The 23,679-nt window shown below is 33.4% G+C and overlaps 2 protein-coding genes across 2 annotated transcripts; both read right to left on the bottom strand.

Annotated features, from left to right (window-relative positions):
• Positions 1–2,078: 2,078 nt before the first annotated feature.
• Positions 2,079–12,144, bottom strand: LOC111622161 (protein mago nashi homolog). Its single transcript, XM_023364497.1, has 5 exons — positions 11,994–12,144; positions 9,556–9,614; positions 6,460–6,570; positions 3,025–3,107; positions 2,079–2,564 (listed from the first exon to the last, which is right to left on the bottom strand). The coding sequence occupies exons 1-5, from the start codon at positions 12,079–12,081 to the stop codon at positions 2,465–2,467; spliced, it is 441 nt and encodes a 146-aa protein (XP_023220265.1). The 5' UTR covers positions 12,082–12,144; the 3' UTR covers positions 2,079–2,464.
• A 9,698-nt stretch (positions 12,145–21,842) lies between these two features.
• LOC111622180 (fatty-acid amide hydrolase 2-A-like) lies at positions 21,843–22,777 on the bottom strand. Its single transcript, XM_023364525.1, has 2 exons — positions 22,703–22,777; positions 21,843–22,560 (listed from the first exon to the last, which is right to left on the bottom strand). The coding sequence occupies exons 1-2, from the start codon at positions 22,775–22,777 to the stop codon at positions 21,976–21,978; spliced, it is 660 nt and encodes a 219-aa protein (XP_023220293.1). The 3' UTR covers positions 21,843–21,975.
• Between the last annotated feature and the right edge of the window lie 902 nt (positions 22,778–23,679).

Raw genomic sequence — 23,679 nt, 5'->3', positions numbered from 1 at the left:
CATCTGTAAAGCATATATGTATATTTGCTTTAATAAGTTTAATAGCTCTTTTATATGCATTTGAAAACATAATAAAATTTTCTTAGATTATTTTATTATTGTTGTTTAAAATTAATTTAAATTTAAAGCTCTATTTCAGCGGTACGCACTGTGATTCCCTGTCCAAATGCGGCCCGCGATGTTGGACCATCCGCCATCTTAAATTCATTCCAGATAATTTTCTCTTCTTTTTTTATTTTTTTAGAATGTGTTAAGAACTTACTTGTAAGAAAAATGAGTTATTTCACAAATGGCAGTGTTATTTCGAGCAATCATAAGGCTCGGTAGAGGCAAGCTGACAAGTAAGCGATGGAACAGCTTAACGAACAGAACCTTATTATAGATGATCTGATTTCATATTTATTAAAAAGAACTTCAGATTTGCGCGTCATAGGGACAAAATATAAGTATCGGTCGTCATCTGCTATTTTCCGATCTACGTATCACTTTTGAGTTCTGTCCATTCGTTCTCGAGATGTAAAAATATAATTTGTTGTTTTACTTCCATATGAACTATGCATAAAGGCATTGAACTTGTCACTCTGGTTGAGAATGGGTCTTTGATTTCGCGAGTAAATTGATCTGAATTGGTCAGGCCTTTCCTTGTGCCTTGGTTCTTCCTTACTCGTGTTTGGAATTCTACATTAAATACTATTTTCAAGGAAAGTCCATAAATTCGGGAGAACAACTAGATACACTCTTGTAGGACAGCGGACTTAAGTAAATCAGAGTGAAATTCAATGTGTGCGTTTGTGTATAAATTTACACTAATGGGACATCATTACTTTTCACCTTTCAGTTATGTATTTTTTGTTTTGGGAGGCCAACCATCATTACGGCCCGAAAAGCCTGAGTCGACGGGAGATGAGGAATGAAGACAGATGTATTTCCATTCTTTGAAGATCCATAGTTGCAGTTTTTCCAACTAAGCTAGCAGCTGCTACATAACTCAGAATGCAATTGCAAATGAAGTGGCACCATGGGACAGTCACGTCATTTGCAATTAAAACCCTGGAAATCGCCGTTCTGGAGTACCTAAAAAATTATACAGCTTGCAGAAATTATAATCTTTAAGATTTTCTTTCATTCTAAAGATGTCATTTTGTTCTATAAGTGTTAAGAATTGAACTTTAACAGATCTTAACCGATATGCAATCACTTGAGCTCATCCCAAAGATTGGGTTGAGGTGTAGATTTTGGGCTGACCAGCCAAACTCTTCTACCTACAGATCCTCAAACCATGGTGCTAAGAATTTTCCTGTATTATGCAGATTCATTATCGTGCAGATACAGCAAAGGGTCCATTTCAAACCTTTACCATTTCAATCAAAACAACACATTCTGGCAGGTACCATTCTCCAGGCATCCATCTTGGCCAGACTCATCTATCGACGTGCCAAATCACGTAATGGGATTCATCATTCCCCAAGACCCTCTTCCATTGCTCAATTATTCAATGACATCATTTTTTATAGCAGTCGAAAAAAATGGTACTGCATGACCAAAAAACCCAAGGATAAACATCTCTCAGTAAAATATCCTATCAGTACCACCAGTTCCCAAACTTGTGTTAATTTTCCTGTAATGATTTGCAGAGATGACTGACAATTTTTCTTTGTAGTGTACTTCGGCGTTCATCATCTGAGTTTTTGGGCTTGCCATTTATGTATACATTAAATTTGAAATATAAGCAAAATAATTAAAGTACTTAGCAGATTTTTATTGAAATATTCTTTTCTAATGTCCAAGTTAGGAGTGAAATAACAGGGATCATCTGGATTTGTATTGGTATAAACTCACAACCCTCTAAATAATCTGATAGGATATCTTACTGCACAATCATCTGACTAATATTGGCTTCCGTTTTTATATTTTACTATACATATCAAAGTATAATGAAAAATATTTGTATTTTCAATGTTTATGATTTCATTTTATCTATCACAAATGAATAAATTGGAATTTTTTAAGAATTATTTAAAAGGACGGTTGACGGAAAGATTTACTATATACACATCAAGAGATGGTGACAAACGTTATTAGGTGAAGAATCACAGAGAACGTAATTTTAATGTAAAAATCATTCATTGTACACATTATATACTCAAAATTAATATAGATTAACGAAATTACATTGCATTAAATATTTTTCACAGCACTTAATAAATATTGTAGATTACAAGTAACTTGTAATAGATGGTATGTGAGGAAAATTTAAGACAAAAAGTAGTAAAATAATCTAATTCACAAATTTACTGAAATCAGTTTGTCATAAAAAAAATACCAAATTTAATCATGTGTAATATAACCAAAGTCAAAAACTGAACAGATCTTGTGTTAATTTTGAATGTTTTTAATTACTATTAGAATAATAAAAGAAATTAAAAATGGCAATTTGGATGCATAAAAGTCATCTTGACGTATCTTAAATTGGTTTAATCTTGAAATGCAAACTAATTAAAGAAAACACCAAGCACTTCAGATCTTGAACTAAGTAATAGAAGCATCTAAGCCCTTCAGGGTCTCTGTAATAATAATAATAAAATTTTAAATCAGTATTATGCTTTAATCATTTACATTTACATAAATAAGATACAGGGTCTTCCAAAAAGAATACCACTACAGAATTTTAAACTATTGCATGTTAACCATTATCTGAGAAGCACATGAGAAGTAGCAATGCCACCAATTGATAGAGTAACCATCCAAGTTTCATCTCCCATCTGCATTCAAATGTCTTACTGTCTATTGGCTGTAGGAAGTGCTGTTGAAGAGTTATCATTTATGGAGTCATCGGTCATTTATAGAGCTTTCTAGAGGCTGTAGACAAAAATACATTTAAATGCAGATGAGGGACAAAATTTGATACAGTTACTCTATCAATTGATGTACATTGAATATTTCTTCAATTATAATTAACATATTACAGTAATTTAAAATGATAGCATATTTTCTCAACGACTATGTACATGAATTATAACTTACTTGCTCTGATTAACATCTACTAACGAACCAATTTTCGATGTTGTAAATGAAACGTGTTCATCACCCATTACAATTTCCAACTCCTAAAACAGATATATTAATTTGTGATTAAAATTACTCGATCATTCACAATCCAAAATTATTCATGCAAAATCAAAGAAAATTGATACAAATAAATTATAAAAAAACAAATAAAATCTAACGAATTTTGCAGATACATTAAATTAATATTTTAACTAGAATGTATAGCACAGATATTCAAATAAAGTAATTTGACAGTTTAACTATGATGTCTGAGATGAACCTGTATTTTAATACATTGCTTTTCTTATAATTCATAAAAGCTTACTGACAATTGCACCAAGCACACAACTTAGCAATGCTTTTAATCTAGAATGTGCCAAATGAGTGGTTGATGCCAAGGTGACTGCAGAGCATCATGACAAAGAAGGAAGAAACTGCTATAAAAGAAAATACTCTAAAGAATATTTTAAAATTAGTTTAAAATGATAATATGTCATGATTTGTTTGTTACCTGTTGTACACTAACTTATTCTTATGAAGACATGTTTTCACAGCACAAATGCAGAAAGTAAATAAAAAAATAAAAAAAAAACACAAATTCTGAAAGTCATCAATACTGAGAAATATGACCATGATGAATACAATACATAGTAATTGCTTCAGTAACACAAACATTCGCATACAATCTTGTATAGCAGTAAAAATAAACTTTAATAAGAAAAAGCTAACATTTTAAATGATCATAGAACAAAATAATACAATTGTAAGGGAGAGGAGTGCCTACAGGCATCCTTCTATCAGGTCTACTTTGTGAGATTATTTTCCCATCTCACTTAAATTTAGCCTTTAAGATCTTAATTAGAAGGGCCACATATCCATTGCAGAAACATCACTGACCAGCAGGAATAGCTATGCTACATTAAGAAAGTGGGAGTGTGTCTTGAATATAATCCTAAAATCATTCAAATTGCTGATTAGCAGTTAATTGGGACACCCTCAGTTCTAGTAGTTAACAACATCATGACTGAGTTCATGGTGGTCAGTCACAATTGCTCTCTAAGTAACATTTATAAGAAGATCTAGAGATAAACGGGCAGGAGAATATTTTATAAGAGGAGGAATCAAAGAGTTTTCAAACCCCTTTGAAATGACAAAGACCCTACAGACCTGTTAAGAATTCTTGTCATTTAAGGTACCCATCATAGATGGCAGAGCATCATGTAACTTGAAACACATTGGACTGACTGCACATTCCATGATTTCACAAATGAAAGAGCACAAATACACAGTTAAGTCACTACCTTTGACACCCTTAGCCAATTATGTCTTGGACAACTTTGTCAATGTTTAATGGGATGAAGCAAAAATTTTTACCAAGCTTATGAGGAGCAAGCATCACCTCAAGCACACTGAGACACTAGAAATTTATAAGTCTACCTGCAAAGGAAAGTCTATTAATTGCAAGGACCAATGCATTGTATCAAAGGCAGTTGTGATTTGAGATTTGACTATGTAATGCATACATGTGCTACATTTTTTGTTGTTTTTAACCAACTACAGCAGTGTTGTAAGTTGTTAAATTTTTGTGCTCATGCATGCCTAAATTCTATGCTCAAAAAAAAAATCTGTTTACACAATCCAGTCTTAAAGATTGACATATGCTAGTGTAAAGCGTATACTTGCAAGAGGAGCTTACTTTGAAGGTAATCTTCTGTACAGTAGACCCCCCTATAACGCTTAGATACGTTCCACGCTAACTGAAAATTACGTTGTAGGAACGATTAAATACATGAGCCAATCGCAGCCCGATAGGTGGGAACTTTACGGACTAAGGCTGTTTGAAAGGTTTTCTTCTATAAAATTAACCGATTCTAGACTAATTCCACTCAACATTTCCAAAATACGTATAATTTTTTGGGAATAATCTGTATAAACTATGCTATAAACAAAAAATTATAGGATTACTTACCGAGTGTGTACCGTTCGACTACGCCCGTTGTTCAAAGCTTGTCTTCGTCGCGGAACAGCACACGAAACGGCGGCCGCGATTTCTGATAACGAATTTTTCGCAGAAAAATAACTTGACCTTTGGAGACATCATTAATATAAATAATTTTTATGGACGTTGAATAAGAAGTGTTTCTTTCACAAGAAATGTATAAAATTAGTGCTGTATTAGACTTACGGTACCTAATTTACATACTGTGCAGACGATAATAAACTCAACTTACTAGCCTAAAATCTCCGTAGCGTGTTGCCAGGCGGCAGAAAGCATATATATAATTATAATAAAGTTACAATAAATTAAGTTAATATATAATTATATATACAGTACCTAATTTATATATAATTAATATATAATTATATGTACAGTACCTAATTTATATATAATTTATATATAATACTAAACAGACGATAGCAAACTCAATTTAGCCGCTCCGTAGCGTGGCGCAGGGTCGGAGGTAAGTAGTTCGGCTGCTCATCCACTATTGGTCCAGACTCTATCAATCTTCTCGCGAAACGACGTTATAGGAGGTACGTTATACAAAAGTTTCTACAATTTTTTCACTACGTTATAGGAATTGTCGTTATAGGAACGTACATTATAGGGGGGTCGACTGTATATATTTGTACATTGTTAATTTATATTACGTTAACAACAGGATAAAATATACATTAGTTTATTTTTGACTAAAATGTATATAACAACTTATAGATCATCAATTTTGATTTGTATAATCTTTTATGATGTTTCTTTCTTGTATATTATAAAATTATAAAAGTTCTATAATAAATGCAAGCTTTGCTTCGTAGAATACATAGCATTAATATTTTATAATTTTAAAAAAATCTATACAGTAGAGCGTCGTTTATCCGAAAGCTGGTTATCCGAAACGTCCGTTATCCGAAAGCATTCCAGTCGGCAAATTTAAATTTTCGCTAGTGCTGTGGCGCTGCAATCTTCGGCTATTTCTCGGGCTACTCAAGTATTTTACGTTTTTGATACTAAATTAACTTCTGGAGTATACTTTTTTATTGTTTTTATATTTTTCAATAAATTTATTTTGTTTGTACAAAATAAAAAAATAATTTATAACGATACAATAGTCTTCGTTAGGATTAACATCGACGAAAATTCAACGCCAAGCGACACGCAACGGAGAGAAATTTCAACATGGGATAAATTAATATATTTTTTTGTACATGATTCGTTATCCGAAAAATAAGTTATCCGAATGACCCCAGTCCCCAATTGATTCAGATAAACGACGCTCTACTGTATTAATCTATCAGTTTTAAAACATTAAATATTTTATGGTTTGTCGTAAACATTACAACATAATATAAATGCTAACTTAAATATTCTTTACATATAAAACAATTAAATGTTTTGTAATATACTGTACTTACCTGACGACCAACTCTATCTGGCTGTGGCCACACTGCATCGTCTTCTTGCATTATTTCTGAGTCATCAATAATGCGCTTTAATTCTTCCATGACACATTTATGAACATAAGCCTAAATTTAAGAAGTCATTTATTATTTTCTACATATAATTAATTTACATTCATATTTTATTATTCAGATTTAAGTTAATTGATACAGATTATAACAAATGAGAATAAGATGCATTATAAACTACATATACATTAATATATAATCTGCATAATTTCAACTTATGATGAGCTAAACATTATTTTAAATGAAAATAATACACTAAGACCTTGCTTAATGCTGATTCGATATAACACGGTCTGCTCGAAGCCTAAAAAATAGCTCAAAATTTACACTGATTTAAATTATCGTGGCATTTCATTGATTTGTATATAATATGATTATTTGCGAACACAAACCAATCAGCAAAAGGTGGCAAAAAGGTGTACTTTCGTGCAATTTTGGAAAAAAATATATCATCATGGATGCCATAGGAAATATCGACTTTGCTTGGCAAGAATTAACTGATAAATGCATAAACGAAGTGTGGAAGAAGTTATGGCTGAAGGTATCCAAGAATTCTCAACAAGAAGAGTCTATTGTTGTATCGTTAGGTTCACCAAGCTCAACATAATCGATATAGCAGGACTAGGAGATATAGACGAGCAGGATATTAAGGAGTTACAACAGGTTTCTGGTGAGAGCCTTACCAATGACAACCTTCAAGAACTGGCAGAACATGGAATTCATGTGGAACTGGGAAATAGAGGTTCTGAAAACAAAGAACCCAAAAAATTTCTCTACAGATTTCCTTAGTAAAAGTTTGTTAAGATAACCAAAATCGTTGATCAAATTGTAGCGAATGATCCAGATTTTGAAAGGAGTGCAAAAGCAAAACAAGGCGTTTTAGATGTGATCTTTTGCTACTGACATTTGCTTAAGGAAAGAAAACAGCAACAAATAAAACTTCACAACTTTATTACAAAAGAACAAGTATTTCAGAAAAGTCTTGTTTAGAAAAGAAATGTAAAGTTCATTTTTTGTGACCTTCGTCACAAAAAATGAACTTTACATTTCTGTGTGCTTGTTTGTGTGTTATTTAACATATATTATTATACAAATTAATATAAAAATAACTTAAAATTAAAGTAAAATTGGTTTATTTTTGGTCGTGTTCCCCTATCCCTATTTACTCTATGTTAAAATGACCTCGCTTAACACTGTTTTACTTAGCGCTTTGTTGTCTAAGAACGCATTCCCTGCATTAAGCAGGGTCTTACTGTAGTGCAAAACAGAATCCCATTTTCAATAATAATCATATTTTTGATGACAATTCTTAGATTTTTGCTCATCATAATCATTTTTTCAATTCTTGTAACAATTATTTCATTCTGAAATTATCATAAATAGTTTTCCTAATTATAAAAGAAAATACAAGCAGGTCATCCAACATTCATGAGATACATTTAGCATTAAAATTTAGCTAAAAAAAATTATAATAATCAGTAGATACAACCCTTATTTTCATAAGTAAATAGACTCTCTTATTTTCTGACACTGTCTTTTATTTCACAGTATCTACATGATACAAATACCATATATGCATATTAAAACCATGTCTTAACCCAACTGGACATAAAATCAATGAGTTATGCTATCTTGGTCTGTTGAATGTTGGCCCATTTTGCACACAAAAAATCTAAATGTTCTCCAGGAAAGCAGGTTCTGTGAATGTTGTCACAAAATCTGTTTTCCTATAAACGATCCAGCAGATTTCAGATGTGTTCGATGAGATTCTTGCCAGGTCATTGACTGGCTCATGAAAGCTTGCCCAAGCCTTCTATTGCTAGCCAATTCTGGGTTTTTTGGCAGTGAATAGAGTAGCTGTTTTGTCCATTGTCCAAAAAGAGAATGATGGCAGATCATTCTCCAATATGGCAATTATTTTTCAAAGTTAATACTGCTTCATGTATTTGCTGACATTCGGGGTGTCTATTTACTTATGGATTGTCACTGAACAAAAGTTGTTGCATTTGTTTGAGATCTGTTAAATGAATTAATCAATACAGTATAATTACTGTTTTCATTATATTATTTTAGTGTAAAACCTAATGAAGTTGAAGATGTACTTTCAAACTCAATGGTTTGAAAGATGTACTTTCAAACCTTTGAGTTTGAAAGATGTACTTTTTCATATAAAATAAAAACTGGCTGGCATACTAAAAAATAGCCCAATCCAGTTTGAATCTCTGCACTAATGTATCATGTGGAGTGAGTAAATTGAATCAGCTGAATATTGGTGTTCCATATTGTATATATCCAGAACTGAGCAAACATAGCAACTGAGGAACAGCATTAACCATGCAATCACCATTGTGTAATGCCGGATGTTCCTAAACAAAATTTTACAAATGCAGACATGTATATACATGACGGAATTACTTTCAACATCATCTATGACAGTGATACTAGCAGTTGGCTTTGTGTTATTACTGATTATCCTGTGTTTCGAATAAGCTACTGACCAGGTTACTTTTTCTGCATCGTTCTGTATATGAGACCCTGATAAAAAAGAAATATATGGAATGAGTTTCATAAAAGAAATTCAAGCAATTTACTTCAAGATTTCAGAGCAAACTGCTGCAAGCTTTAACTCAGTCACAGCCGCAGGGAGACACATGACCCACAAGGTCCTAAATAAAATGCAACTCCAGCTTTCAAAATATAATTTTATTTTCCCATTATCTGTCTTGTGCTACTATGTAATCCTAACTAAATTGATATTTGTGACAACGAAAATTCAAACTAAACTTGACCAATGAAAAGATGAGAATAAACTATACTACTAATTTGCATATTATTAGTGTCTATTATTTTAATACATTGTGTACTGGTAGTTATGGATATATTGGTACTCAGCTGGCTTAATGTCTGTAATTCTAATAAAAAAATCTGTGTGGCCTGATAAAAGAAGGCCCTCTTAGTATCCATAGGAAATAAGGAATTTTTTAAAAACTCTACTAAAATGTAATTTAGTGACCATTTAAATTAAAATTTTATTCAACTTACCTCTTTTCTAATCATGGTGTCATTTTTATAGTTTGAGTTGTTGGCATATCTCAGTTTACCTGTTAAATAAGAATAAAGTCACTAAAAATTGTTTAACACTGTAAAAGTAAGAGTAATGAGTAATTATTTATTGTGACATCGTCACAATGTTGGGTTGCAATTTTTAATCATATTTTAAATTTATTCAATTTAAAATATATGCTCCCCACCTCAAATTAGTACTGTACTGTTTTGCTCCTGCACATCATACTTTTCTGTTCGCAATGAGCCATGCTGGTCATTTATTCTCCTTTCAAGGGAAATTTTTGAACTGAAATAATGTGACTTCCGGTTTGCACTGGAAGTAAATGTATAGTTAATTGGGGCTTCCTGCCCCTATTAACTATACTAAGCTTTCTATATCTGGTCTTGAATTTCATTTATCTAACACTGTTCTTGAGATTAAAGGAAGTCAGACAGACACAAAGGGAATTTATAGGCCTACAATTTTTTTTTGAATTGCAGCTCCACAAAATCTCAGTAAGCCATTTGATATTAAATGTTTTACCCCTAAAATGTTTTATAAACACTGTAAAAACAATTTAAAATCTTATTAAATTTAGAGATAGTGATTAAATATCATAAGAACACTAACAAACTGCTATGTACAAGATACTTTTCTCAAAAATTTCACCCAAAATCACATCTTGTATCTAATTGAAGATTGCAATTTTCAGCATATGATAAAAGCTTAATGTCCTAATTAAAGAGTAAACTATTATATTCAATCTGCTGACAAGAATTCTTCACAATTATAAATTATTTTAATTTTCTAGCTATACAATATTGAGTATAAAGTCCAACCCTAGAGTCTCATTGAGGTGGGAGGAAGGCAATAAACACCATTTCTAATCCAGGAAGGTAGCTCTTCCAAGCTGGAATGGGTCGTCATGAAAGAATATACCTATATCCTGTAGCAGATATAATAGACAATAAATATATTGAGCATAATGCTATGCAACTCTGCAATTTATTACTAACTATATATTATATAATTGACTTGCTGTATGTTAGATTTCAATGTAAAACCATCTCTGTAATCCAAAACAATATAGTAGATGTGTCTCACATTATTACTAAATGTTATTGTTACACATTTATATTTTCGGAAACAGATAAAGAATTTTACTGGCATTTGGAGATCCTTACTACATTTTCACATAGACCCAAGGATGATCTACCGAAAGATCAGAAGCACTCATCGAATCAATGTATTTGCACTAGTTACCAAGGTTCACTTTTAATCATTATGAACTTGGTTATTCATTACTTTATTTTTGCTTATTTTAAAATTGCTTTTTTGCTATTTGTGCAAATTATAGTGTCAAATAAATAAGAACTGCATCTTCATGACATATATTAACTGCAATTTTTATAAACCAATACTATCTTTCAATGAGAAAAATAAGATATCACTTGGTAGTGTATTCATCCAAATCATGATTCTCTAATTGCTATTTTTTTTCTCAATTTTCCGAAACTGTGTTTTATAATTTCCTATGATTCTCAAACACAAAATCGTGTTACCATTTAAACACTTGGTGTTTTTTCATCTTTATATTATTAATTAAAATCAAATCAATTAAAACAATGTTTTTAAAAACTTGTTTTGAAATTTTCAAACTGTAAATCAAATTAATTTTTAAATTTAATTTATGTGTGCAGTGGTGACAGAACATTTTGCTTTATATATACAGATAATGCAACACACAAAGCACTTGCATTTTATTTCAACATACAGTAAGAGTGTCAACATCAAATGCAAACACAACATGCAATTTTTCAGTTTACAATACGCTTACCTTCCTCAATGAACACCACACTTATCATCAGAATAAACACAATGAAGTATAGCAAAAACGGATGAAACTTACCATACAAATACGGCTCCGAACAAAGCAATAGAGACCGTATCAGAGCCATAGATAACGCCCAACGAGTAAAATAATCAAAGGAGCCAACAGTCTACGTGTGAATCGTTGCAAGACATAGCAGAGTAGTATATAGTAACGACTATACATAGAGAAGACCGTCTGTAGTATATAGACAATACACACACACCGTCGGTTCCTTTGACTTTTTTACTGATACGGCCATCCGATAAGGTCCCAACTACTTCATCTGTACCAAAGTTACTTTTAGATCATTAGTTTATATGTTTATATATGTAAAAAGCTCTCAAAAGTAACTCCTACCATACAAATACATTGGCTTGTCAAAATCGTTTTATACATTATTATAATAATTCATACGTGTTACATTGTGTTCGGCATTGGAAAATGTGTTCTTGTGTATGTTATAATATATGATTTTGTGATAAAAGTCCCGTAAAGAATAAATTGATATTTTGGCATTAATAATGTTTAATTCACCAACAACAAAGTTAATATACAACTTACCGTCGGGTCTAAATTCAAATTCCAAAAATTCGTGACCAAATTTTCCTTTATGTCCAACGTAATATCTGATATAAAAGTCTCTCGACATTTTCGTTACCCTAACTAAAGACGTGCCTCGACAACAACGAAGTTTTGAAGGAACAGTGCTGCCACCATTGTTTTAAAAAAAATTAATATTTTTCAAATTATTTATTTTTTTAAATGATAAAATTTTTCGATGTACTTTAGTTTTGTTTTAGTTATAATTTACGCTTAAGTATTTTTACATTTTAAAATTTATTATTGTATGTTTTAATACATGGTAGTATTTTTTTTTTAAATTAATTAATTGCCAGGTGGATTATGTCGCTCTCCCTGAAGAGCAGTCCCCACGGAGAAGAGGGTTCTTAATGTTGTGACCAGGCGGGACAAATTGTAAACTCCGAAATATTTGGCCTGTCAAAAAATAAATTAGACAAACAAGGAAATAAAAATAATATATACTTATCTCCAAAAATAAATATTACATGGCCCACCAGTGGCCGAGTGGTCTCCGTTGCCGCTCATAACGGTGGTGACCGAATCCTAAACACTGGGAAGTTCGGTCGTGGGTTTGCGCCGCGATCGGACAGGCTGGCTGCCGTTGGCGTAGCCAGAGTTTTGTTATGGGGGGAGCCTAGTAGATGCCAACCTGACACAAAATTGAATTATTTCAAATTATTGTTCATTAAAATGAAATATCCATAAGAATCGACAATAACTTAACACACATAAAATATGAAACTTCCTTTAAGTGAGCCATATGTTGGCTATGCCTGATCTAGAGTTTCAGTGGGTACACTAAACCCAATTAATTAAATTATCTTCAGCTTTTTATTTCCTTTTGCAAATCGGCTCAACACTTTTTCGGCTGTAATTTTCTGGGGAGGGCACCAGGTTAACTGGGGGACCGTGCCCACCCATGCCCCTTCCTGGCTACGCCCATGCTGGCTGCTTGGAGTTTTCCAAGTTTTCTCCTTGCCGATAACGACTAAATAGGAGGCCAGTTCCCCATAAAAGTCCTCCCGAAAGGCATTCTTTCCCCTTGCGCGAGTTTAGGCCGTTCGGATACGGCTGGTTCGTCGGTCGCATAGCGATCATAACGTCTTTCGGAGAAAAAGCTTATATGTGCTAGTATCTCCATATCAACCACTTGAGAAGAATCAACCATTTGAGAAATACCACAGGTACAGAACTGGCCGAGCGGTTAAGGTGGTAGCCTGCCTGTCTGGAGGACCCAGGATCGAATTCAGACGAATAGAAGAAAATACTCAAGAACTTTTTGGGTAGGTGGTCCGACCGGACATGTTGGCCTCCGTCCCTCACCACCTGGCTGTCCCATAGTGGGCCGGGCTGAACCCATAAATAGGCTTGTCTAAACAGAGAATCTCTTAGTGCCCACAGGGTGGAAAGAGTTAAAATCTAGAGAAGTACAGAAACTACCGTCAAGCATTCTTACATTAATCGTTTTTAAAATTTCATTAATTCATACCGTAAAAGAAACTCTGCTCAAATTTTTATTGTAATAAAACTTTAAAAACAGGATTTAAAAAAAAAACATTGCTACAGAGAATTTTACAACTTTCATCAAGTAAAAAATAAGATAAAATATCTTATTTGTTTTACTTGATGAAAGTCTCATCTCGTAAAGCAAAGACTCTACCTGTATTTATTTCCATCCTTTACAAAAGTTAACTTTTGCAAAAAAATGTATTATTCTTTATATATAACTAATAAATCCATTATTCATTTAAAGAGAAAACTTGCTAATGTGGTCTTTAATAATTAATTAAATATAATCGCGGAAAAGTAACCCGATGTAATCCGGTAGTTGTCTGGCTTTATAATTTTTACTGTAGAAAAAAATACAGCAATTAGAAGTATGTTTTATGTTATGAGTTAAATGATTAAAACTATAACGAAGGTAATTAAAAGACTTTTTCGAAGTGTTTTGCTTGGTTTAGTAAGATACGATGGGCAATCCGAAAACAAATTGGGCACTGTATTTAGTTTGTGGAAGAGTTTTGTAAGGAACGTTGATAATTTCCTTTCCATCTTTATATACTCTTCACGGACGAAGAAATTGATGCGGAGCAAAATGCTTTTCGCACACATCGTAGCATTCAGTCAGTTCTCGATTTGCACGCGATATCGCTGGTTTCCATTTTTTAAACAATTCCAAATCCTCTCAAGCCTTAAATACATTTACTATTTGTTTCTTTGGATAACAATTGCCTTTGCAATTATGCACGCATCATTTAAAAGACATGGCTTTGTAAAAATTTCTTAAAAATACCGTCGAACGAAGCGATGGTAAATGGTAAACAACGATACCAAGTGGACTCAGGGCTGGATCATTGCGTAGACAAATGAGACTAATGTCTAGGGCCCGGTTTTTAGAAGGGCCCGATCAAACTGTCTATTTTGAAAAGATTTGTAAATAAGATAGTTTACTTTTCTGTTGGACAACAGTATAAATAAACAAATAAACAAAAATATATGGCTTTTTATATGGTTATTGTGAATTCTAAAATCTAAAAAAAATGTACGTGGGTTGTTCAAAAAGTTCCCGAACTTATTGAATAGCGCACCTCCAGTTTATTATTTTTTAATCCGCTTGGAGGCACTGTGTTCGCGGAAACTTCCCGAGTAACCTCCTTTAACTCGTTCGTTGATATCTTGTTTTGGTGATTAGCTACGGCCGTTTATGTCAAGTGGTGTTTGTAGGGCTCGGCGAAAATTCGGATCCGCGGAAATCAGCTCTTTGAAAGAACAGCGCTGTTCTGTGAAATTCTGTGTGAGACTTGGAAAATCCTTTACGGAAACTTTCCACGGGTGAGTGAAACAGCCCCCGCCCCAAAACAGCTCGACAAGTTCGCTCAAATATTAAGGTGATGTTGACTGTTTTTTCGATGCAAAGGAGGTTGTGCATCACGAATACGTACCTACAGACCGGACAGTCAACACAGAGTACTACCTGGTGTTATGAAACGCCTAAGAGACAAAATCAGGCGAGAACGGTCCGAACTTTGGAGGAGCGGCAAGTGGTTTTTTCACCACGACAACGCGCCGGCTTATTTGTCCCTCAGAACACGAGTTTGAACAAAAACTCGTGTTCAAGACTGCTGTGCTTCCCCACCCACCCTACTCACCTGACCTGGCCCCATGCGACTTTTTCCTGTTCTCCAACAAACTAAAAAACACGCTCAAATAAAAAAAGATTTGCCATCATTCCAGAATAGGGGGAAAACGACGGAGGAGCTTATGAGCATTCCGGAAAAAGCGTTCCAAGATGTTTCAAAAAGTGGAAACACCGTTGAAATAAGTGTATATGTTGAGGAGGAGACTACTTTGAAGGGAACCCTGACAAATAAATGATGTGAAATATTTTTTTTTGTAATAAATTAAGTTCGGGAACTTTTTGAACAACTCTCGTATTCTTATTTTTTTTCTTATTGAAAGTAAAACTCCCAATAATTTAGAATATTCTTTATAGCGATAAAAATAATATTAACTGTATGTATTCTTAAATACTGTGAAATATTGTTAAATAATTTTGCTTTTATTTTTTATAAAGCAGCTGCAGTGTCCGTATGAAATTTAATAGAAATAATAGTAACAAGATTTATTAATTGAAAGAGCTGGGAGGGGACCCGGAAGAAGAAAATGTCTAGGCCCCCAAAGTGGGTTAATCCGGCCCTAAATATACACACACAAAATTATAACGGGAAACGACAGAATTTATTATTCGAGTTTGCTTTAACAATTCGATTCGATTGACGAAAATTAACTGAATGCACTTTTCCAAAATAAGTCAAAGGTTTGATTCTTCTCTTTGAAGAAACCACACAATCGATTATTATCGAAATATTCGTTGTGGGAAAATTATCGCTGCTAACTGTGATTTAGTACCTAATAATGTTAAAAAATACCTAAATCTAGAAAGATCAGGGACTAAACTTACCCAAAATTATCGCAAAATCTACAACAAAACTCCGAAAATACTCGAAACAATCGCATTCGAACAAAGCAACAGACAATTGTCGAAATTCTATTGTTACGTCGCGACTCAGTTTAATGCTAAAAATTTCGATTTTTTGACAGAATTTCGATTTCGGGGGGTTTCATTTCTGTCTTACTATAGAAACGGGCCATTCTGCTTTTTGTCTGTAGTCTTTTACTCACGCCCATAGAGATGAGGTGTAATCCATTTTGTTAGAGTTAGGATGTTCGAAGACTTTCATAAAGTAAGTCGATTCGACTTAAATTGAGCAATGGTAGAATCTTCTGGAACTGTTGTTTCTATATTGATGTTGTGTTGCAATTTGAACCCATTGTAGATCTATAAATCCCACTGTTGTCCGCCTGTCTGGCCTTCCTTAATCTCGAGAACCAGTTAGGTAGATGAAAGTCGAGATCAGATATGAAAAGATTAGGAGTTGATTGCATCGAAAAGTTCATACTGTATATAGTTAATCGAGGCCTTAAGCTTTGCTTATGATTATATTTCAATTTTCACTTACCGCATTCCATTTCATACGACGGACAATCTACCGTATATTAGCAAAATATTTAGTCACCAATAGTAGATCTATCTTTCACATAAGAAGGGGAGTTGATCGTCTTTGTCTCTCTAATCTGTGGCATCTCTTGCCGAGTAGCTTGTTCGGCAACCGGGGCAATTATGAATTCGAAATTCTATTCGTGAACCGAATTGTTCGAAAACCGAGATTTGACTGTATTTAAATTTAAAAATGATAGTGAAAACTCTGGCCTATATACTGAAACCGAAACTAAAACTAATGTGCGGTGGTGACAACGGAACATTTTGTNTGTTCTCCAACAAACTAAAAAACACGCTCAAATAAAAAAAGATTTGCCATCATTCCAGAATAGGGGGAAAACGACGGAGGAGCTTATGAGCATTCCGGAAAAAGCGTTCCAAGATGTTTCAAAAAGTGGAAACACCGTTGAAATAAGTGTATATGTTGAGGAGGAGACTACTTTGAAGGGAACCCTGACAAATAAATGATGTGAAATATTTTTTTTTGTAATAAATTAAGTTCGGGAACTTTTTGAACAACTCTCGTATTCTTATTTTTTTTCTTATTGAAAGTAAAACTCCCAATAATTTAGAATATTCTTTATAGCGATAAAAATAATATTAACTGTATGTATTCTTAAATACTGTGAAATATTGTTAAATAATTTTGCTTTTATTTTTTATAAAGCAGCTGCAGTGTCCGTATGAAATTTAATAGAAATAATAGTAACAAGATTTATTAATTGAAAGAGCCGGGAGGGGACCCGGAAGAAGAAAATGTCTAGGGCCCCAAAGTGGGTTAATCCGGCCCTGATCATAATACGCGCTCACGATACTTTCGATTCGCTACTTTTCCGTCATAGTTTTTCCATTTTATAATTACGTGACTCATAGCCTGGTGATAACGAGGAAAAGAGACAGATAGGACGTAGGTATATGTCACAGTTATGATTTCACAGATTCGAGACAGCTCGGTAGCCCGAACGGTCCCAGGCTTTCGCCCGTGCACGCTAAGTGACTTTCATTATAAGCATTTAGCTTTCCGAAGTCTATGACAACAATTACATACTGCCATGACGCTCGTGTCTGTCCGCTACAACTGTCAAGAATTAACGCAGTTGACGAAGCATAGTGACAGCGGGCCAATAGAGAGCGGGGTCCTTGCCATAATGCGGTTTGCGCGCCAATTTTCGTACGTGCGTTAATCGAGCCGAATAGTTTGGCCGAATATTCGACTATTCGGCCACACTCCTGGCCGAATATTCGGTATTCGGCCTGAGGCCGAATATATTATTCGTTGCAACACTATTAAAAACTGATTTTTTTTAAAATACAATCTCATAACAGCCGGGAAACTTACGTAACTCGTTGCTAGATTTTATCAAATTGTAACCCAATCAGAATTCAATGTTTGTTAAATCGACGGCAAAGAGTAAAATGAAAATTAAATCGAAAATCATGATAACAATGATAACGAGAAAATCAAAAAGAAAAAAAACGAACCATCGCCAATTATCTACAGCAATGGATTGCGCATTTGATATTTCCATTATTCAAATCTTCATTTTCCAACATTACTATTATAAACACTCGATGCAAGTATATTAATAATAAATTATACATTAATCAAATTTCTATTTGCCCGAATCTAAGCATCCAAACACAAAATCCACGACAACAGCAAGCACGCGACCAAGTTAAATTGCGTTCGATTTCGAACACGTTAATTCAGTTGAGATTTTGCAACGAATACGACTGAATCATGGACAAAGAAGTTAAATTGCGTTCGATTTCGAACACGTTAATTCAGTTGAGATTTTGCAACGAATACGACTGAATCATGGACAAGGATGCTGAGAAAATCGAAAACGAAAACGATTGCCCCTCGGATAGAAAGATTAAGAAAATGAAATCCGACCAGACTGGAAAGGAGATTTGTGTCTGTGTCAAAGCAGAAAAGGGAGGGAAGAAGACAAGTCGAAAAAGGAAAAGATCCAAGTCCAGGACACGCGTGAAGAAACACAAACGATCGAGTCGCAGACCCGCTAAGAAAAGGAAAAGGAGTTTGAAAAGGAAAAGGTCAAAATCTAAAAGGAGGAAGATTTGTTAGAATCGGCAATCGACACGAATATTTCGTTGCAACGCGACGGGTCCGAATTTGTTAATTTCTTCGAAATTAGCAGCCAAACGGCTCTTTTCAGAGCCATTTTTTCTTGATAGAGGGTAGTTTAATCGTATTGTTTAAAATAATACGTAATATACGCTGTTTTCNTCTTGACGAGTTCTTTACGCCTCATCCACCTGATCTTGGATCAGGTGGATGAGGCGTTAAGAACTCGATGGACGCTCCGGGGAAATCAGTCTGACTCAGAAATTTTTCATAAGTGATCCAACCCGAATATGTCGAGTCCCGAGCCTCACCGCCCAGCCGCCCTTATTAGGGGTCTGGTCGAATCCAAGATGGATATGATTAAACTGCAGAAAAAGTATTTTTGAAAATGTTTAATCGATATTAAAATTACTACAGAAACCGATTTTCTAACAAAGTTTTGGTTATGTCGTTAAAAAATCAGGGAAACGAAAAGGATTATCCTTTTACAAAAAAATATATTTCTTGGTAGACTACACATATAGGATGAGTCAGTTTCATTCGGTCCTTTAGCACGCTCTTGAGGTAATAACAATTCCATGGAGGAGTCGACCTTTTATTGTAGGCTACTCGTCCTCCTCCAAATGCAAAAAGTTAAAAATAGTCCTCTAGAGGTGGCACAATGAAACTGACTTATCCTGTATGTATAATCGATCAAGAAATATATTTGTTTGTAAAAGTAAATTCGTCCTGGAAATTTTTGAAAAGGATTATTTTGTTTCACACTCCTCAAAAGTGAAATCACAACACCACAAAGGAATGTGCACAGCCACATGCAACATTGCAATACCGGCAAAGGTGACAGAGATATGCAAATATCATAATTAAAAGAACAAAGATATGCAACAGACATCTGTTTATTCAGTAACGAATATGGTCCTCACGAGAAGTTATACACGTACAGGCCACTGTACGGTGAGATATACTGGTGTGAGATTCTAGAGGAGTAATTAAGTTAATTAGTTAAACTTTAAGAGAAGTGGAAAAACCCCACCTCCTTTTTTTCACCCATACGTGATATTATGATCAAATATCAGTCACTAGGGTGTTTGGACTTACGTGACAAGATAGTCGATTATTAATGATGGGAAAATGTCAAACAGACGAATTTATGAGGTAAGACGAGTAACAATAACGGATAGAAAATATCTATAATTCGTCAAAACATCCGATTCTTGACACCGTATCAGCAAAACTCGGTCTCAACTTGAACTTAGAACATATTAATCAACGTCCCCTGAGTCAATTCTACTACTTGCCATCCATACTGACAGTCGATCCTGGTGCGTTTCGTCAACGCCCCATACTACGAGATCATAGATCATACTTAGAAATTAGTAAGATACATTTTTAGCGCTAAGACAGTCGTCCCCGTAGTACCAATCTCGGTCTATGCTCGTTGTTACCCAAGCTACGGCTCTACTATTCTGTATGCTGTAATCCAACTTTTTGTTTTTGTTATATTACAAGTAAATTTGTTCTGTTTATTTAAATGGGTTGGTTATGATTACTCGTGTATCGCCGATACCTAATCCCATTGGACGATTTAATTTAAATACAGTTATAAGGCGATAGTCGGCAACTTCAATAAATAACGTCGTACAGAATGGCGTAATCGGCAGAAAACGCGGCGATAACTCGATAATCCGAAAACTCATTCTAACGAAACTTGTTTTATTTTAAAACATATTGTAAAAAGTACAAATAACAAAGACTTATACAAATAAAAATATTCTTGTAGTCTTCCTTGTAGCCTATAAAGAAAGGTCGACTCCGCTTGTGTGGATCATGTTTCCTGTGATTGTGAAAAGGACTACAAGGTAGACTACAAGAGTATTTTTATTTGTATAAGTCTTTGTTATTTGTATTCTTTACAATATGTTTTAAAATATATTTCGTCCTGGATTTTTTAGAATTGTTTTATTTTGTTTCTATTCTCGTTTGGGATATAGAATTCTTAAAAATGTGGCGGTATTTTGTGTCATTTTTTCTGCATTTAATTACAACCAACCAAACAATCTCGAAATTTCAGAATATGTATATAGATAGATAGACATTATAATTGTTCTACTATTCCTGGCCACTGTATGATAAATAATTCTTTTTATATTAGATTTTTAATGGTTAAAATTATATATATTTTTCTGTGCTTATTTAGTAGAAAAATTAATTTAAATCAAATAGTTCTTATATCAAGTTTCGTTCTTTAACTTCAATAGAAAAATGAGATAAAAATTTTTTAAAGTTTACATAATTACATTTTTTTAATATTTTAATTTGAATCTTTATATCGGATGATTTAATTAAAGTTCTCTTTTAATTACAATCATCCGACAATTACGATCACCAAGCATATTCCATCATCAACACAATTTATATGCTCCAATGTGTAGGCCTATGCAAAAACTAAATGTAAAGAGATGAAAAAATTAATTATGACAAATTTTATAAACAAATACAATCGAATGTATATAAATTACAGGTTGTCACATAAAATCGGATCTCCTTAATTAAATTAATTAATTAATTAATTAAATGATGAAACATTGGTAATGCAGGTTTTCATATTGTTTCGTGAATAGAATTAAATTTTCGGAATTTCTTTGTCTAGTTTTATTTTGTCGCATTTATCCCGATTTTTTTTCAATATAAAGATTACAATAATTTAATCAATCATTGAGTGGAGCAGGTTTTACATGGAACATCGTGTCTGATCAGTGGCCATTCAAAGCTATTTCTCCTTCACTCTTTCTCTCCCGTGCCATTTCTTCACTATTTACATTGAAAGTTCTTTAACAGTTAGCAGTTAAAATATCACTAATGTACTTCACAAATCGCCTCTCAGGTCTCTTTCCATTGCACTTTTGCGAATCATAGATCATAATCTCGAAATGAAAGAAGTCAGATATTCTAAGATGTACGGCTAAAATATTCGTGGTATAGAAAAGCAGGACTGTTTAATACTGTTTAGATTTCCCCCTTCGTATCTCTTATTAATAAAAAAAAATTATACAAAGATTATGTAAATAAATATATTATCATATACGTAAAAATACATAATTTATATTCAAATAATTAAGTACAAAGTTTATTTACAGTTGAATATCATCATCTATGATGGAACTTTGATATGACCAAGAGTAGCGTGGTATGTTTCGAAAGTAGGCAACACAAATTATAATAAACTGCAATGAAATATGCAGTACTTGTATAATATTTGAACTATAAACTTGCTATTTTTATCTTTGAAGGCACGTTACATAAATTCGAATTTATAATAAAATTTGATTACTGTTAGGATTTCTCCAACCTCCGAAAGCTTTTTCCAATTGCTTGGCCACAGCTATCGTTAGATGATCTTGATCGAGACCACCGACAACTTGTATTCCCAAAGGTAATCCTTTCAAACTCAAACCCAAGGGACATTGCGTTACGGGAAAACCAAGCACATTGAAAATTGCTGTATATCCGATATTATACATCTTTAGCAGTGATTCGTGATGAAAAATAGCCGTTTGTGGATGGCAAGGATATAGAAATATCGCATCATTTTTAAGAATATTTTCGAATTCTCTTTTAAGTCTGTTTGTCATCTGAATATATTTTTGTTTGGGAGGACCGTTCGTTTCAGTAAACGTTGTTAACGTGCAAGTTAAAGTATGTTTCGATCTGTTTGTAATCCACTTAAATAATTCGTGCACTTTCTCATAATTTGGCTCTAGTTCGGGAGTTAATTTGAAAGGTTTCAATAAACTTAACATTTGAAACCAAATGTCAAAAGAATGACTTAATTCGGATTCGATTTGGTTAATTTCTTGCGGTTTAATGTTGAAAGTTTCTTCAAAGTATTCTAAAACCTATAAAACATAAATAAAATCATTCGTAAATATTTTATTTAAAATATAATTATTATTCTATACATGATCATTTAAACAGGAAACAAAAATTGATATCAAACAGATATTAATTGGGGTTGAGACAAGTCGGACAAAGTCGAACAAAGGGCAAGGGAGAAGAGGGGTTGAGCTTCAGTGGACGTTCTCCCCTTCCCTTTGTCCGACTTGTCTTAACCATTACATTAAACTTTACGAAACATTAAATTTTATACAGTTTATTATACCTATTTGAAAAATTCTCGTATATTTTGTTTCTATGTATATTATGTTTCTTGTACATTATGGTATCTATCATTCACAAAATGACAAAGGTTTTGTTGGACGGCCGTAAAGGGGAGGGGTTTACGGAAACTTGGACAGACTGGGACCAGGGGGGAGGAAAAGTAAAAATTTCAAGAAAAATGGAAACATAATTAGTGTGCCCCATAGTGTTCGAGCATATCCTAACTCTATGTGAATTGATTATAACAGCTAGTGTCTGTGAGGACAAGTAAAAGGCTTGAGACAAACTCATGCAATGATCTGTCAAAATCACTCTGTTTAGAAATAGCACGAAAATCGCGAAATTCGCCGCAAAATCTAAATTTTGAACATTAAATTGAGTCGTAAAATTTTATTGTTGTTGAGAGAGGATCCATTGTTGACTCTGCGATTATTTATTGCGAGTGCTTTTTCGAGTTTGTTTCATTTGATGCGATTATTTAAGTAAGTTTAGACTACGATCTTCCTAAATTTAAATACTTTTTAACTTTGATAAGCAAAATATCACAATTAGCGGAGGTTTTTCAATAACAGTTTATCGGTAAAGCTTTAGAGGAATCGAATATTTTCATTGTTAAAGCAAAATGAAAATTAATAAATAGCCTATTTTAAATTTCTTATTCTCCACTATAGTTTATATATTACATACGTATATATGTTACAGTCAAAACCCGTTTTTAGTTAGGATGCGTTTTAACTAGTTGAAACTAGTTTATACTGAATGTCTTTGTTAAAACCCGTTTTGTCTAGTTAAAACTAGTTTTAACTCAAATTCATTTTTGACTAGCAGTAAATTCTAGTTTTAACTAGACAAAACCG

The sequence above is a fragment of the Centruroides sculpturatus genome, unplaced genomic scaffold (assembly GCF_000671375.1).
Source record: "Centruroides sculpturatus isolate CEXI.00-Female unplaced genomic scaffold, Cexi_2.0 scaffold306, whole genome shotgun sequence".
Lineage (NCBI taxonomy): Eukaryota > Metazoa > Arthropoda > Arachnida > Scorpiones > Buthidae > Centruroides > Centruroides sculpturatus.
Note: the sequence above shows the minus strand (reverse complement) of the source record. Positions and strands in the feature narration are given on the sequence as shown.